This window comes from Taeniopygia guttata, chromosome 1, assembly GCF_048771995.1.
Source record: "Taeniopygia guttata chromosome 1, bTaeGut7.mat, whole genome shotgun sequence".
NCBI lineage: Eukaryota > Metazoa > Chordata > Aves > Passeriformes > Estrildidae > Taeniopygia > Taeniopygia guttata.
The window spans coordinates 112,242,979-112,255,051 of NC_133024.1; the positions used below are offsets into that span (position 1 = coordinate 112,242,979).

The 12,073-nt window shown below is 42.3% G+C and overlaps 1 protein-coding gene across 1 annotated transcript in view; it reads right to left on the reverse strand.

The window, feature by feature from the left end:
- Positions 1 to 2,894: 2,894 nt before the first annotated feature.
- IGSF5 (immunoglobulin superfamily member 5) overlaps positions 2,895 to 12,073 on the reverse strand; it is a 28,412-nt gene continuing 19,233 nt past the window's right edge. Inside the window, exons 8-9 of the mRNA XM_030283941.4 lie at positions 11,688 to 11,764; positions 2,895 to 3,924 (exon numbers count right to left, since the gene is read on the reverse strand). Coding sequence (XP_030139801.4) covers positions 3,856 to 3,924; positions 11,688 to 11,764 — 146 coding nt within the window. The 3' untranslated portion in view covers positions 2,895 to 3,855. The remainder of the gene's footprint in view (positions 3,925 to 11,687; positions 11,765 to 12,073) is intronic.

Sequence of the window (12,073 nt, forward strand, 5' to 3'; positions counted from 1 at the left end):
CTAAACTGGTGAGACAAGTTTAGGAAACCTTACTGTGGCATGAAATACTGTTTATCTTCAATGCATTTGTTCCCCAAGTATACAAGCACAGAATTCAAATTAGAAGATTTTGTAAGGAAACATGGAAGGGTTTTACATTATCAAACTGTGCACAGTCTGTGAGCTGTAAAAAGCTGGATACTTCTAGATTACTAAAATGTCCCTCAAGTCATAATTATAAATCAATATGCACGCATACAAAAGATTGGTGTCTCCATAAAGTGCCTGAAATTCAATATTTTTAGTCTACTGTGCCTTCTGAAAGTGCCTGTATATTTTATATTCCCTGTGAGCTGAAAATTGTCTCTGTATTTTATGTATTGTTATTTGTGGAGCTCTATTTGCAAACATAAGTAACAGCTAGTACTGGAGATGAGAAACAGGCTGTACAACATGCCCAAACAAACAAATCTGGAAGGAAATAAATGCCCCCAACCATAAATCCCAAGGACACGATGAGAATTTTTTTTTAACCTCGTGGCAGCGCTGTTAGGAGTGTTCCAGAGCTGTGTGGGATGCCTTCTTTGAGCTGGCAGGGAGGGAACAGAGCTCCAGCCTCTGGTTAATGTGCATGTTTCCATGGCTGTGGTACCTGTTTGTGCAGAAAGCTTTGTTTGCTGGAGTGGGTGAGAGGTGCAGCCAGGGGGTGTTCATCCCTCCTGCTGCTCTGGGATGTTCAGGGGCATTTTCCCGCTGGTTCTTGAGGAGGGTGTGGCACCTTGGAGCACTTTTCCAGCTGCCAGCAGGATGAGCAGCTGGAGGGTGACCTGGCTGGGCTGTCCCTGATGTCTGACTGAGGCAGCTTGGGGCTGGCAGCAGGGAAGGGGCTCCCACGTGGTTCCCAGGTTTGGAGCCTCACTAAGAATCCTAAAATGGTTTGGATTGAAAGGAATCGTAAAGATCACCCAGTGCCACCCCCTGCCATGGGCAGGGACACCTTCCACTGTCCCAGGTTGCTCCAAGCCCCATCCAGCCTGGCCTGGGAAACTTCAGGGATCCAGGAGCAGCCACAGCTGCTCTGTGAAACCAGTTCCAAGTGACTCTCCACCCTCCCAAAGAACAATTCCTTCCCAATATCCCATCCAACCCTGTTCTCTGTCAGTTTGAAGCCATTCCCTGTGTCCTGTCACTACAGCTCATGATGAAGCATCCCTTCCCAGACTCCTTGGAGCCCCTCTTCAGGTACTGGAAGGCTGCTATGAAGTCTCCAACTGATGCCTCAGGTTTGAGCTTTTCTATTTTTATGATTCTGTGCTGCTTTAGGGTGCAATTCTGAGCTTCATATTATGGGATGGTGAGCTCTGTGCACAGAGCAGGGAGACAAAACAATTCCTGCTCCAGCTGGGCACCAAGGACAAATGATCCAAATCTCAGCCCAGGAGCACAAACAGCGTGGGCTGGAGAGAGAAAAACAAGCAGGGTGGGACTGCCTGGGCTAAAGCTGGAATGGGACAATGAACTCCAAGGTGCCAATGGAGCAGAACTGATAAAAGCTAGAGATCCTGGTCATCAATTTTTGTGTTTTCTGAGCTCAATTTTGGGTTGTGCTGCCCAAGGTAGATCCATGGAGGCCTCTTAATAAATCCCTACTTTATTCTTTAACTCTGCCCAGCCTCTGCTCTAGGGCAGCCTTCAGAAGGCATCACAACCTCCTCTTCTCAGAGTGTTCACTCATCAGGAATGCCAGGGAGCCTTTTGGCCCAGCCACAGCCTGCAAACCAATTTTGGGAGCACTGCTGGTGTCCTCTCAAGAGCCTCGAGCACCTGGAAATCTCAGAGGGGGCTCCCCAGCACAGAAATCTTGCTCCTGACACAGTCTGTGTCTTCTGGCCCATGGCATCAACACAGAAATGTGTTTAATTAATGTGGAAGGATTCAGATTAAGTGGAAAAAAAGGTTTACTTCAGTTCTCGGTTGGCTGCTTTGCTGTGACACCAAATAATATCGAAGATAAGCTTGAAAATAAGGTCCTGGAGGTAAACAAAGGAGTACAGCTTGAACCCTTTCTAAAATATATCCCAATGAATCAACACTTTCTAGTGGGAAACCACTGTCTCCATAGAGTTTAGAGATTATTTTTACTTCTCGGACAGCCAGGAGGGTTTGTTAACAATGCTCATGAACAGAAAGCCAAAGTTCCGTGGTTTTTACCCACTTAGGTCACAGGCTGGTGTTACCCTGGGCCTCCCTCTCTGATGCAATGGACATTCCTCTAATAAATTGGATTTTTGGTTGTGTTTAGGTACTGTTTGGTTACATTCAGCTACAGTGGTAACAAGCAGATGTCAGCAATAGGGATTCTGGTATCAGAATAAGGTAGATGTTTTTCAACACGAGTGGTTAATTCCAAACAAGGATATTTTCGAGCACAATTTCAATATGCCACAATGTAAATTGCTTATATTTTTGTCTGTGTAACATTGTAAAATTAATTTCAAAGTTCCTCCTTAGGCAAACAAGATAGAAAGGCAGTAGATGGTCAGAATTTGAAACAGCTTTGTGTACAAACAGCACATGGCAGACCCCGCACTTGTTCTGACAGACTGGCTGAAAATGCCACCAGCAGCACAAAATCTGTCTGAGTTAAGGAGGTACCAAATGTTAAATGTGCAAAACAACTTCTCCTTCTTGAGTTCAGGTTTCAAATTCCTCAATTTTGTTGCACAGAGTGTCACTGGAAGGGATTTGAAGCAACGGCTTCTTTCAAGAGCACATGCATCGGTTCGTACCAAAGATTAACGTGAGGCACACTGAATAATTCAGAATTCTGTGAGTGGGAAGAAAGAAGAGTACACTGAAAATATCTTGTTTTTCTGGAAGAAGTTTGCCTTTTCGTAAAAGAAAAAAAAAAATAATAAGCTTGAACTTTTTTATTATGCAATAGAAAATTTCAGACCAAACATTTCATCAGTTTTAGATATGGTCCATGTGCTGGATCTGCTCTGCTGAAAAGTTGCTTTGGTAAAGTGCATTTCCCATGGTCATTATCAACTCTATCCCTGAGGAAAAAACACTGTTCACACTGAATTCCAGAAATCACCATTGCTGTGACACAACTCAGCCCATAAGTAGAACAGAGACATAAAACATTCAAGCACCAACTCTTCGAAGTCAAGAGTTTAAAATCTACATTTTTCAGCTTAAGATATTTGAATTTCAATTTTTTTAGAAAAGGGATTTTTTTTTTTTTTTTTGGCACATGGGTGATCGGGTTTTATTTTGAAATGGGATTTTAAGGCAAATACTTCTCATAAAATAATGTATTGAAATGGAGAAATGTCATTTCTGATCCAAAGATAGTTTTGTTAGAAATTTTGAAGCAGCCCCGATGAAAACTGCCTTTGATTTTATTACAGAATAGGGATGGAAAAATGTTGAGCTGAAAGTTCAAGATGATCAGCTGTACATAAAATATGTTTGAAAGCATAGATATTGTATTAACCATTATCATTATCATTAACCAGTTTTTCTGAAATAATAAATATTGTGCATTTCCAGTCCTTGATCTTGCTGTAACACAGCATTCCTGTCTGACAGTTTTGCTGATTTCCTTGAGACCCAAAACATGGATTCTTTTTCCACAGTCCCATCAAACTCATTGTCTTGGCAATTAGGGCAGACAATTCATTTCATTTATGTCCATTATTTTGCTGTGATATCATTACAAAGGTTGCAATTTTATTTCATTGCATGAGGAAAAAAAAAAAAAAAAGAAAAATAACTTAGAAGTTAAGCTGAGAGAACTGGTTTTAACTTTTCTCCATTGCATGAAGGCATCCAAACATGTGAAAAAGCAACTTCTTGGAGAAGTCCATCCTACACGAGTGTCACATTCCTGATTTTCTTTGGGTTCACCAGATAATCAGTACGTCTCTGAGGCCGCACCTAGGGGAGAGCAAAACCAGTTAGAGAGCTAAAAGAAATGCCAGAAAAGCAGTTCCTATGTGCTTGCCACAGTCCCACGAGGGTCTCAGGAGGTTACCTGCCAACCCCTCTCCCCAGAGCACGACAGCAAAATTAAATCTGTCACCAGCAGCCCACTCAAAATCCAAACACGAGGGAAAGCAGAACGAAACAAAAGCTTTGCATGCAACACGCTGCTGGCACTTCTGGGAATTCATGATCTGATCTTCTGCTGCCTGGGAACTTCTTGTGGCCTCTGCAGTCTGTGTGCTCTTAAGCAAAAAGTGATGTTGGGTCTTTCTCCCCTGGTTCTCTTAAAGAAAGCTGTTTAGCTGTAAAAAATCTGAATATTTGCCTTCCAAATCCATTAGAAATCACACCATTTCACGTGGCTGGAAGATCACTCTCAGCACTTGGTGTTTATCCCAGCCAAGCTTTTTTTAAACTTCCCAAGACTGCCAGGATTCCACCTGCTCTCACAGGCGGGATCAGAGCAGGGCAAATGCTCAGCAGCCTTGGAAAGCCTTTCCCCATCTGAAACAAGTGCAATTCTCCAATCCTAATTACTTCTGTGCTTTTATACAATATCATTGGAGAGGAAGAGACAAGGAAAAACTCACTCTCAAATGCATCTGAGTAACAAAAACTGTGGGTTTTTAAATGCACTGGTAACACCTCCTCCTGCAATTCCTCACCTGGTCTCAAGCCCTTGGAAATTAAAGGAAATTTTACTGTTTGTCTCAGTGAAACGTTTTATCAAGGCAAACACAGTTCTCTAACTATTGACCAATTTTCCTGAGGTTTGTTTCTGGAGCATTAATCATGTACAGTCTGGATTGCTCTGGTATTCTTCCAGTATTTAACATCTTCAATAATGCATTTGGTACATATACATTATTGAATAACACATGGAGGCAAATGTTAGGTAATAAATGTGGACAACATGGCTCTGGTATTTAATGAGCCCCAGCACCACTGTGGGATAAATTTAACTATACTAGAAGCATTTCACAAGACAGCTGCCTTCTGTTTTAAACACAACTCTCTTTCTCTACCCTCCCATCCCTTCTTGTTGCTAGAACATGCTGCTGTTTTCTAAATTTACCCTTCTTTACTGTTTATTTTTGCAGAGAGGAGAGGTACTTGGAGAAGTAACAGCTCTGTTCAAGAACCTTTTCCAAGATCCCTCTGCTGCACTTAATTTCTTGCCCAAAGAACTCTGTGGTGTTAAGCAGAGGAGCTCTCTACTACCTCTCCCATCAAAATAATGAATTTTCAAATAGAATGGGAAAAAAAAAATCTGAAAAAATGCCAAAGGCAAGTTTTATGTTTGTGGAAAGGAAATATTCCCACATATTGTGGTCTGTGAGAATAAAGGATACTGAACCAGTAGCACACTGAGTAACCAAAAATTTTCCGAGGGGCTCAAGAACACCCTGTCTCTAAAACTCCCTGAAACAGGTCATGTTTTGTATCCCATGTTTAGCAAATACTGAGGTGAGAATATTTCCCAGAACTTGCTGCAGAAAAATATTCTATTGCACCAGATTTGCTAAAGGGAAAAAAGACATTAATCAGAAAGTTCAGCCAGCAGTGTTGTGGAAAGAGGAAATTTTGGGGCAATTGGGGGCAATGCTGCAGGGGGGATTGTGTCCCTGTGCCCCACAGGTGAGATCCCACCTGCAGAGCTGCCCCAGCCCTGTCCCAGCCCAGGAGGAGCTGGAGCTGCTGCAGAGAGCCCAGAGGAGGCTCCAGGATGAGCAGAGGGATGGAGCAGCTCTGCTGGGAGGAAAGGCTGGCACAGCTGGGATTGTTCCCCTGCACAGGAGAAGCTTTGGGCTGAGCTCAGGGTGGCCTTGCAGGGCCTGGAGGAGCCCCAGGAAAGCTGGAGAGGGACAATTTCCAGGGCATGGAGGGACAGCACACAGGGAATGGCTTCAGACTGAAAAAATCCAAGTTTAGATCAGATATTAAGAAAAATTTTCTCCCTTTGAGGTGGGGAGGCCCTGAAATAGAATTCCCAGAGCAGTTGGGGCTGCCCCTGGATCCCTGGCAGTGCCCAAGGCCAGGTTGGACACTGGGCTTGGAGCAGCCTGGGACAGTGGGACGTGTCCCTGCCATGGCAGGGGTGGTAATTGGATTATTTTTTCAATCATTTCCAACCCAAACCAGTCTGAGATTCTCTGATTTAGGTTTGTATATGATCCTGAACAGCAGGGAGCCAGAGGAGGAACAGCAGCTGGATCCAGGCAGCCCTGTGAGAGCACTGGGGGAAGGATAACCCCACCAGGGCTCTTTTTCTTTAAAAATCCCATTTTCAGGAAGGAGCCATCCTGCCCCTGTTCTCCTCACCACCAAAGCAGGAACTGAGCAGAGTTTGCTCCCAGGGTGGGGCTGACATCCATGAGGGTTCACCCTTGTCCTGCAGCATCTTTCAGAGTTATTTGCTTTAGAGTTACTTCTACTTCATCCTTACTGTGCTCCGGTATCAATTAATGAATAATTTCATTAATTTCAATGAGCTCATGCTGTGTGCTGGCCATTTTCTGGGCAGCTTTCTCTGAAGCAGCAGAGCCTTCCTGAGGTTGCACTTTACTAAAACAGAGGCTGCTGGCTGCTGGTCACTGACCTAAAACTCATTTGCTGAATGCGATGGAAGATCTCATACAACACATTAAAAATAGTAATGCAGAGGAGGAGGACCACAACAACCACTTCATACTTACACCATGAGCTGCTGGATCCCCTGCTTGGTTTTGATTTCAAAGCTGTTTCCTCTTTAGATTAATTCAGTGCTCTACTAGTCCTGCCAGTCCTAGTCTGAGGAAAAAGGGCTTCATAATTCATTACACCCTACAGATTGAAGGGGAAAAAACCCATCTCCAGGGGCTTGTTGCCCAGCACAACATCATAGGAGCAAGTTCCTGAGGTGGTCCCCCCATCAGGAAGGATGTGCTAACATCAGCATTTATTTTACATTATTTTAAATCTCTTTGTACTGTCAGCTTGGCATCCAGTTACCCATGGATATCTGACAGTCACATGCTTCAAAGCCTGCCTGTTGATTTATCATCTGCCTTGGGTGCCTTTTCACAGGGACTACTATAAAAGGATTATAATACTGGGAAAAGCTTCACATAGTTTGTTGGTCTGGTTGGGGAAACAGATGCAGCACAGATCTTTTCATCTCTTCCAGCTCTTCAGCCAGACAAAAAGGGAGCTAGCAACACATGGGTGACTCAGAAGGTAAACTGAGTGTGTATCATCTGGTTTCAGGGTTGAATCCTTCCATGGTGTTTTGAATACTGATCTTCAGTCAATGAAAGAAGGATTTCTGCTCTTACAAACATGTTTCAGTCAGTTCTGCACCCCGTGTGACAGCAGTGATGTGAATGATGAGTCCTGTGAAATGGAACTCTGATCTCAACACTGAGCTGGAGGATGGCAGCTCCTCCAACACTGATAAACTGGAGGCTTGCTATTAGCCAGCCAAAATATATTCAAGTCCAACTGCATTAGAACAAACTGCTGGCATTAATGTGGTAGGAGTGCTCCCAAATGTGACTTAATGCATCACGCACTGGGCTAGCAAAAACAGAACACAAAATCAGGGGGGCAAAGCCACAGCTTTCTGGTTCTGAAGGTTATTTCTCACCCTGCCCTTAAGTTTTCAATTTTGATTCTAAATTCACTTCTTTTACAGGGAAACACCCATCCCCCATAAATTGTGGATACCCATAAAATAATGCAGATACATCACTACTTCATGTAACAAACCAGTTCCATCCTGTCAACTTTTTGGACACCCAGCACATTTCACTGCCCATCAATACAGCCAGGAAATTCCTCCTTGTTTCTTCATGGGTTAATCCCACCCATATGCCTTAACTCCTCCCCTTCTCCAACAGACATTTGGAAGAAAAAAATCTGTAAACTGCACCTGCCATTTCTTTATCTGTATCATCAATATTTATTGCTCTCTTAATCAAGATATGCTAACCAATAGATATCATAACATGACATATCTGCAGTCCATTTCATCAGGAGGGGTAAAGTTGTTTGCTTTCATCGATTTCTTTTTCTATTTATTGACCTTTTAATTCAATTTTGATAGCTTAATTTTTCTTTCCAACAACCCTCAGAGTCGGAGCAGCTCTATATGGGGCAATAAATGGAGCTGCAATTCATCATTCATTTCCTTCTCAGTCTAAAACCACAAGCACAGCTAAATAATATTTCCAGTTTATAGAGTGTCACTTGGAGTAGTTAAGAAGAAAAATAGATCCTTCCCCATTAAGGGAGCCGTGACTCACTCTGGACTGGGGAGGAGGAGTGAGGCTGTGGAGCTTCCTGGAGCTGTGCTGAAGTCCCAGCAGGGATGAGAGCAGCAAATTGGAAATGAGCATTCACACCCTCATGGAATGGGCTCCTGATTTACCACAGAGACCTTTGTGGCAAATTAAATGAGGTAATTAGGAAGCTCCTCCAGGAGATTGTCCAATCCTCAGAGCTCCTTCTGTGGGAACTTGGAAAACAGAGGTCCTTGGAGGTGGTGCTGCCCCAAAATCTGCAAAATCCCAGGCAGGGGATCCCCCTCACTGCTCTTGGGTTTTGGAAAGAGCACTGTGGGTCAGGGAATGAGGAACTGTTCCCTGAGTGGAATTTTGGCCCCTAAAACCCTTTTTTTTTGGCAGCTCAGCCCCAATACTGGGAACAAGGATCACACTCACCCATCCCTGACAGGAGCTACATTTGCAATTAAACAGCAGTCTGCACCTCTGCTCTCAGTTTGACCTTTTCTCAATTAATATCATCACAATGAAGACCTTCCAGCACCTCTGACTGATGCTTCTGGCCTCCTCTTCCAGTGGCTGGTCATTTTTCCCTCAGCTCAATAATTTGCTTTGTTACTCATCATTTTTTAAACATCTCACACACCTTTGATTTTCCTCCCTTGTTCTTTGCCAAACCTTTTGTTCCGGTTGTGAATTGATCAGTGCAATTACTGGGCAGCATTTATCTTCTGTGGACGTTCTGCATCAGTTCCTGATTCAAAGAGTCTGAATAGCCAAAAGCTGAGCTCGGTGTTTTTCTGTTGTCACCTTTTATGACACACACCAGGGACTTGAGGTTTGTACCCAGCTGGGTCTATGGGTAACAAATCCTGAGGAAGCAAAACTTGTGATATGAGGTCTCCTTCAATCTCCCAAATCATTTAAAATTGTAACTTTTTTACATTTTGAACAAAAGGGATCAGATTTGAAGCCCTTACCCTCAGAGACACAGAGATAAGGTTTTACATCTTCAGGCTGCAATTTTTCCATCAGTAGATGGACTTCCTGATCCTCAGGGAGGCTTTGGATTTTTCTTCCTTCTTCTTGACCTCTAAAGAAGCACTGCAAGGACTTTTGCTCATTTTTCCTGATTACCCAGGGAGAGAGAAGTAATTTATTGGAGTCCACCCCTTCCTGACCTCCTTCACTATGGAAAAAAGTCTCAGGATAACTTTTCTTCCTCCTGTTGTTTTCTGGGCTTTTTACCCCCCTACTTCTCCCTAAAAGGCCCTAGAGAATAAAGATGAAAAGTCTTTGGGAATGTTTCCAGGCAGGGAAAGCCTGAGAATCACAACTTTCTGTGCTTGGAAGATGGCAGGAAGGCAGGTGGTTTCTGAACAAATTGTTTGATTCAGCACTAGCCAGCAAACAGCTAAATGAGTTTACATCTGATTTCACCTACTTGACAAAAAATATAATAAAAGAGCACTACAATGGTTATTAGGCAATACATTGGCATCAGTAGTGATTGAACTTTATTGGGAAATATCCAGGAACACCTTTTGAGAGAAAACCTGTATTGTGCACTTAACAGGGAAGGTTATGAATGTAAAAGGAAAACACTTTTTGCCTGGGAAATGTTTTACTCTGTTTGTATTTGTTGTGATAAAATTAAATCACAGACTGCAAATCCACAATTTAGGGTAAACCTTCAGCAGCCTTTTTTCAGCTCCTGCATACACAAGATGGGGCCATCACAATCTACTGAGAAGCCCTGCTCAAATTGACAAATAGTTTGTCTTCAAAGCCATTTTTGATTGCTAAATATTCCTCTAACATATGAACAATAGTTATTTAATAAATAATTTTCACCTCTCGCTTCTCTTTTGGTGTTTTTCAAGAATGTGTGTGCAGATATTGATACAGGTAGAAGCCACTGTGGCAGAGTTTTTATATTGTCCAGGGAGAACTGGTTGAAAAATCATAAATATTTCAATTTTATGCTGTGTTCTTGTGGTGGACTCAAAGTTTCCATGGCCAAATGAAATCCTGGGTTAGATGGCCTACAAGATCAAGTGGCCAGGGAAACTTTGAATCCATCACAGGAACACAGCATAAAATTGAAATATTTATGATTTTTCAACCAGTTCTCCCTGGACAATATAAAAACCCTGCCACATTGGCTTCTACATGTATCAATATCTGCACACACATTCTTGAAAAACACCAAGAGAGAATCGAGAGGTGAAAATTATTTATAACTATTTTCCATGTGTTAGAGGAATATTTAGCAATCAAAAAATGGCTTTGAAGACAAACTGTTTGTCAGTTTGAACAGGGCTTTTCAGTATATTTTGATGGCCCCATCTTGTGTATGCAGGAGCTGATAAAAGCCCATAATCCTGTTCACAAGCACTCCACACTCTGTCTGAGAGTGTTGCTTGGGTTATAGATGCACACTGATGCCTCTACATGGTTTTGGTTTGGGTTTTTTTTTTTTTTTTTGGCTTTATTTTTGAAGACTTTTCAGCTTTGCTTTAACAGTATTTTGTTTGACAAGTAATTAATGTCAACCATCATAACTACCAGGCACAAATGCACCAGTGTCATTGCTGTTATTTTGTACTAGTATTATGTGATCATTGTTTTAATTGTTGATTGAGTGCTTCCTAAATTTCATTGTGTGCCAAAAGAAGTTGACACACACATACTCTGCTGTGATTTATGTGCAATGTCATCCCCAAGACAGATTTCTTCTTTGTGCATGTTGAAGCAGCTCTTCAGAAATAAATGAGTTATCACTGAGTTGAGGAGTGAACTCAGTACCTCATCACTGCCACTTTCTCAAGAGAATATTGGCAAAAACCATTCTGGAAGTGCTAAATGGATTTTATGAAAATATGGCATAAATTAAGATTCACATTTCTCTTGTGCTGGAAGCTAAGAGAGAGCAGCACCAGCCTTCAGAAGGCCACTGAGAATGGAACCAGTGGAGGAACAAACACTGAGCTCTTCTTTTTACCTTTTATCCACAAGGAAAAGGGGCACAGCTCTGGGGGCACTGGGTGTTGGGTGTTTGCTTTCCCTCCCAGCTCCTATTGCTGAGATACCAAAGGTTTCAAGATCACTGTAAAGTTCCTGATTGAAGCAACTTCTAGAATATTGGAAAATATAGTCAAGAAATAATCAAGAGAAAATGCACATTTATTTACTCTCTCTACACTGGATTTTGTTGGCAAAGGAACCCCAAACCTCACCTTCAGAGTGCCTCCATCTTAGACCCACATCTCCTTCAAGTCTGAAGGAAAATACAGTCAAGAATGCTGAAGGGACATTCCACTTCCTCAATTACAGCTGTAATTTACTTCTAATTATTTACCTCCCTAAAATCTATGTTTGGCTCTAGCACAATATACACTCTGTGAAAAAGGAAAAAAAAAAAGGTCAAGATATTCAAGATATCAGCATTACCTTTGGTACAGAACTGATGTGCAAATTGTAATCAGGGCCAGCAAACCTGGAAATCATTGGGGGAAGAGAGGCAATTCCTGCAACAAGAATATAAAAGATTAGTTACTCAGTGTCCACCACGGCAGGAACCACAATGGCTAATATTAATAACATTAATTATTAATTAACAATATTAATTATTAATATTGTGAGCAAAACTAAGGCTAATTTTTTGGGCTAACTTGGCCAGATTTTTGTACTGAGGGAGTTTGCAGGGGTGGCTTCTGTGAGGTGACACCAGGAGTTGCCCCAGTGTCAGACAGAGGCAGTTCCAGGTGGGTCCTGCCTGAGCTGTGACACTGGTGGCATCTCTGCCATTACATATTTAAGGAAAGGTAAAAAAAAAA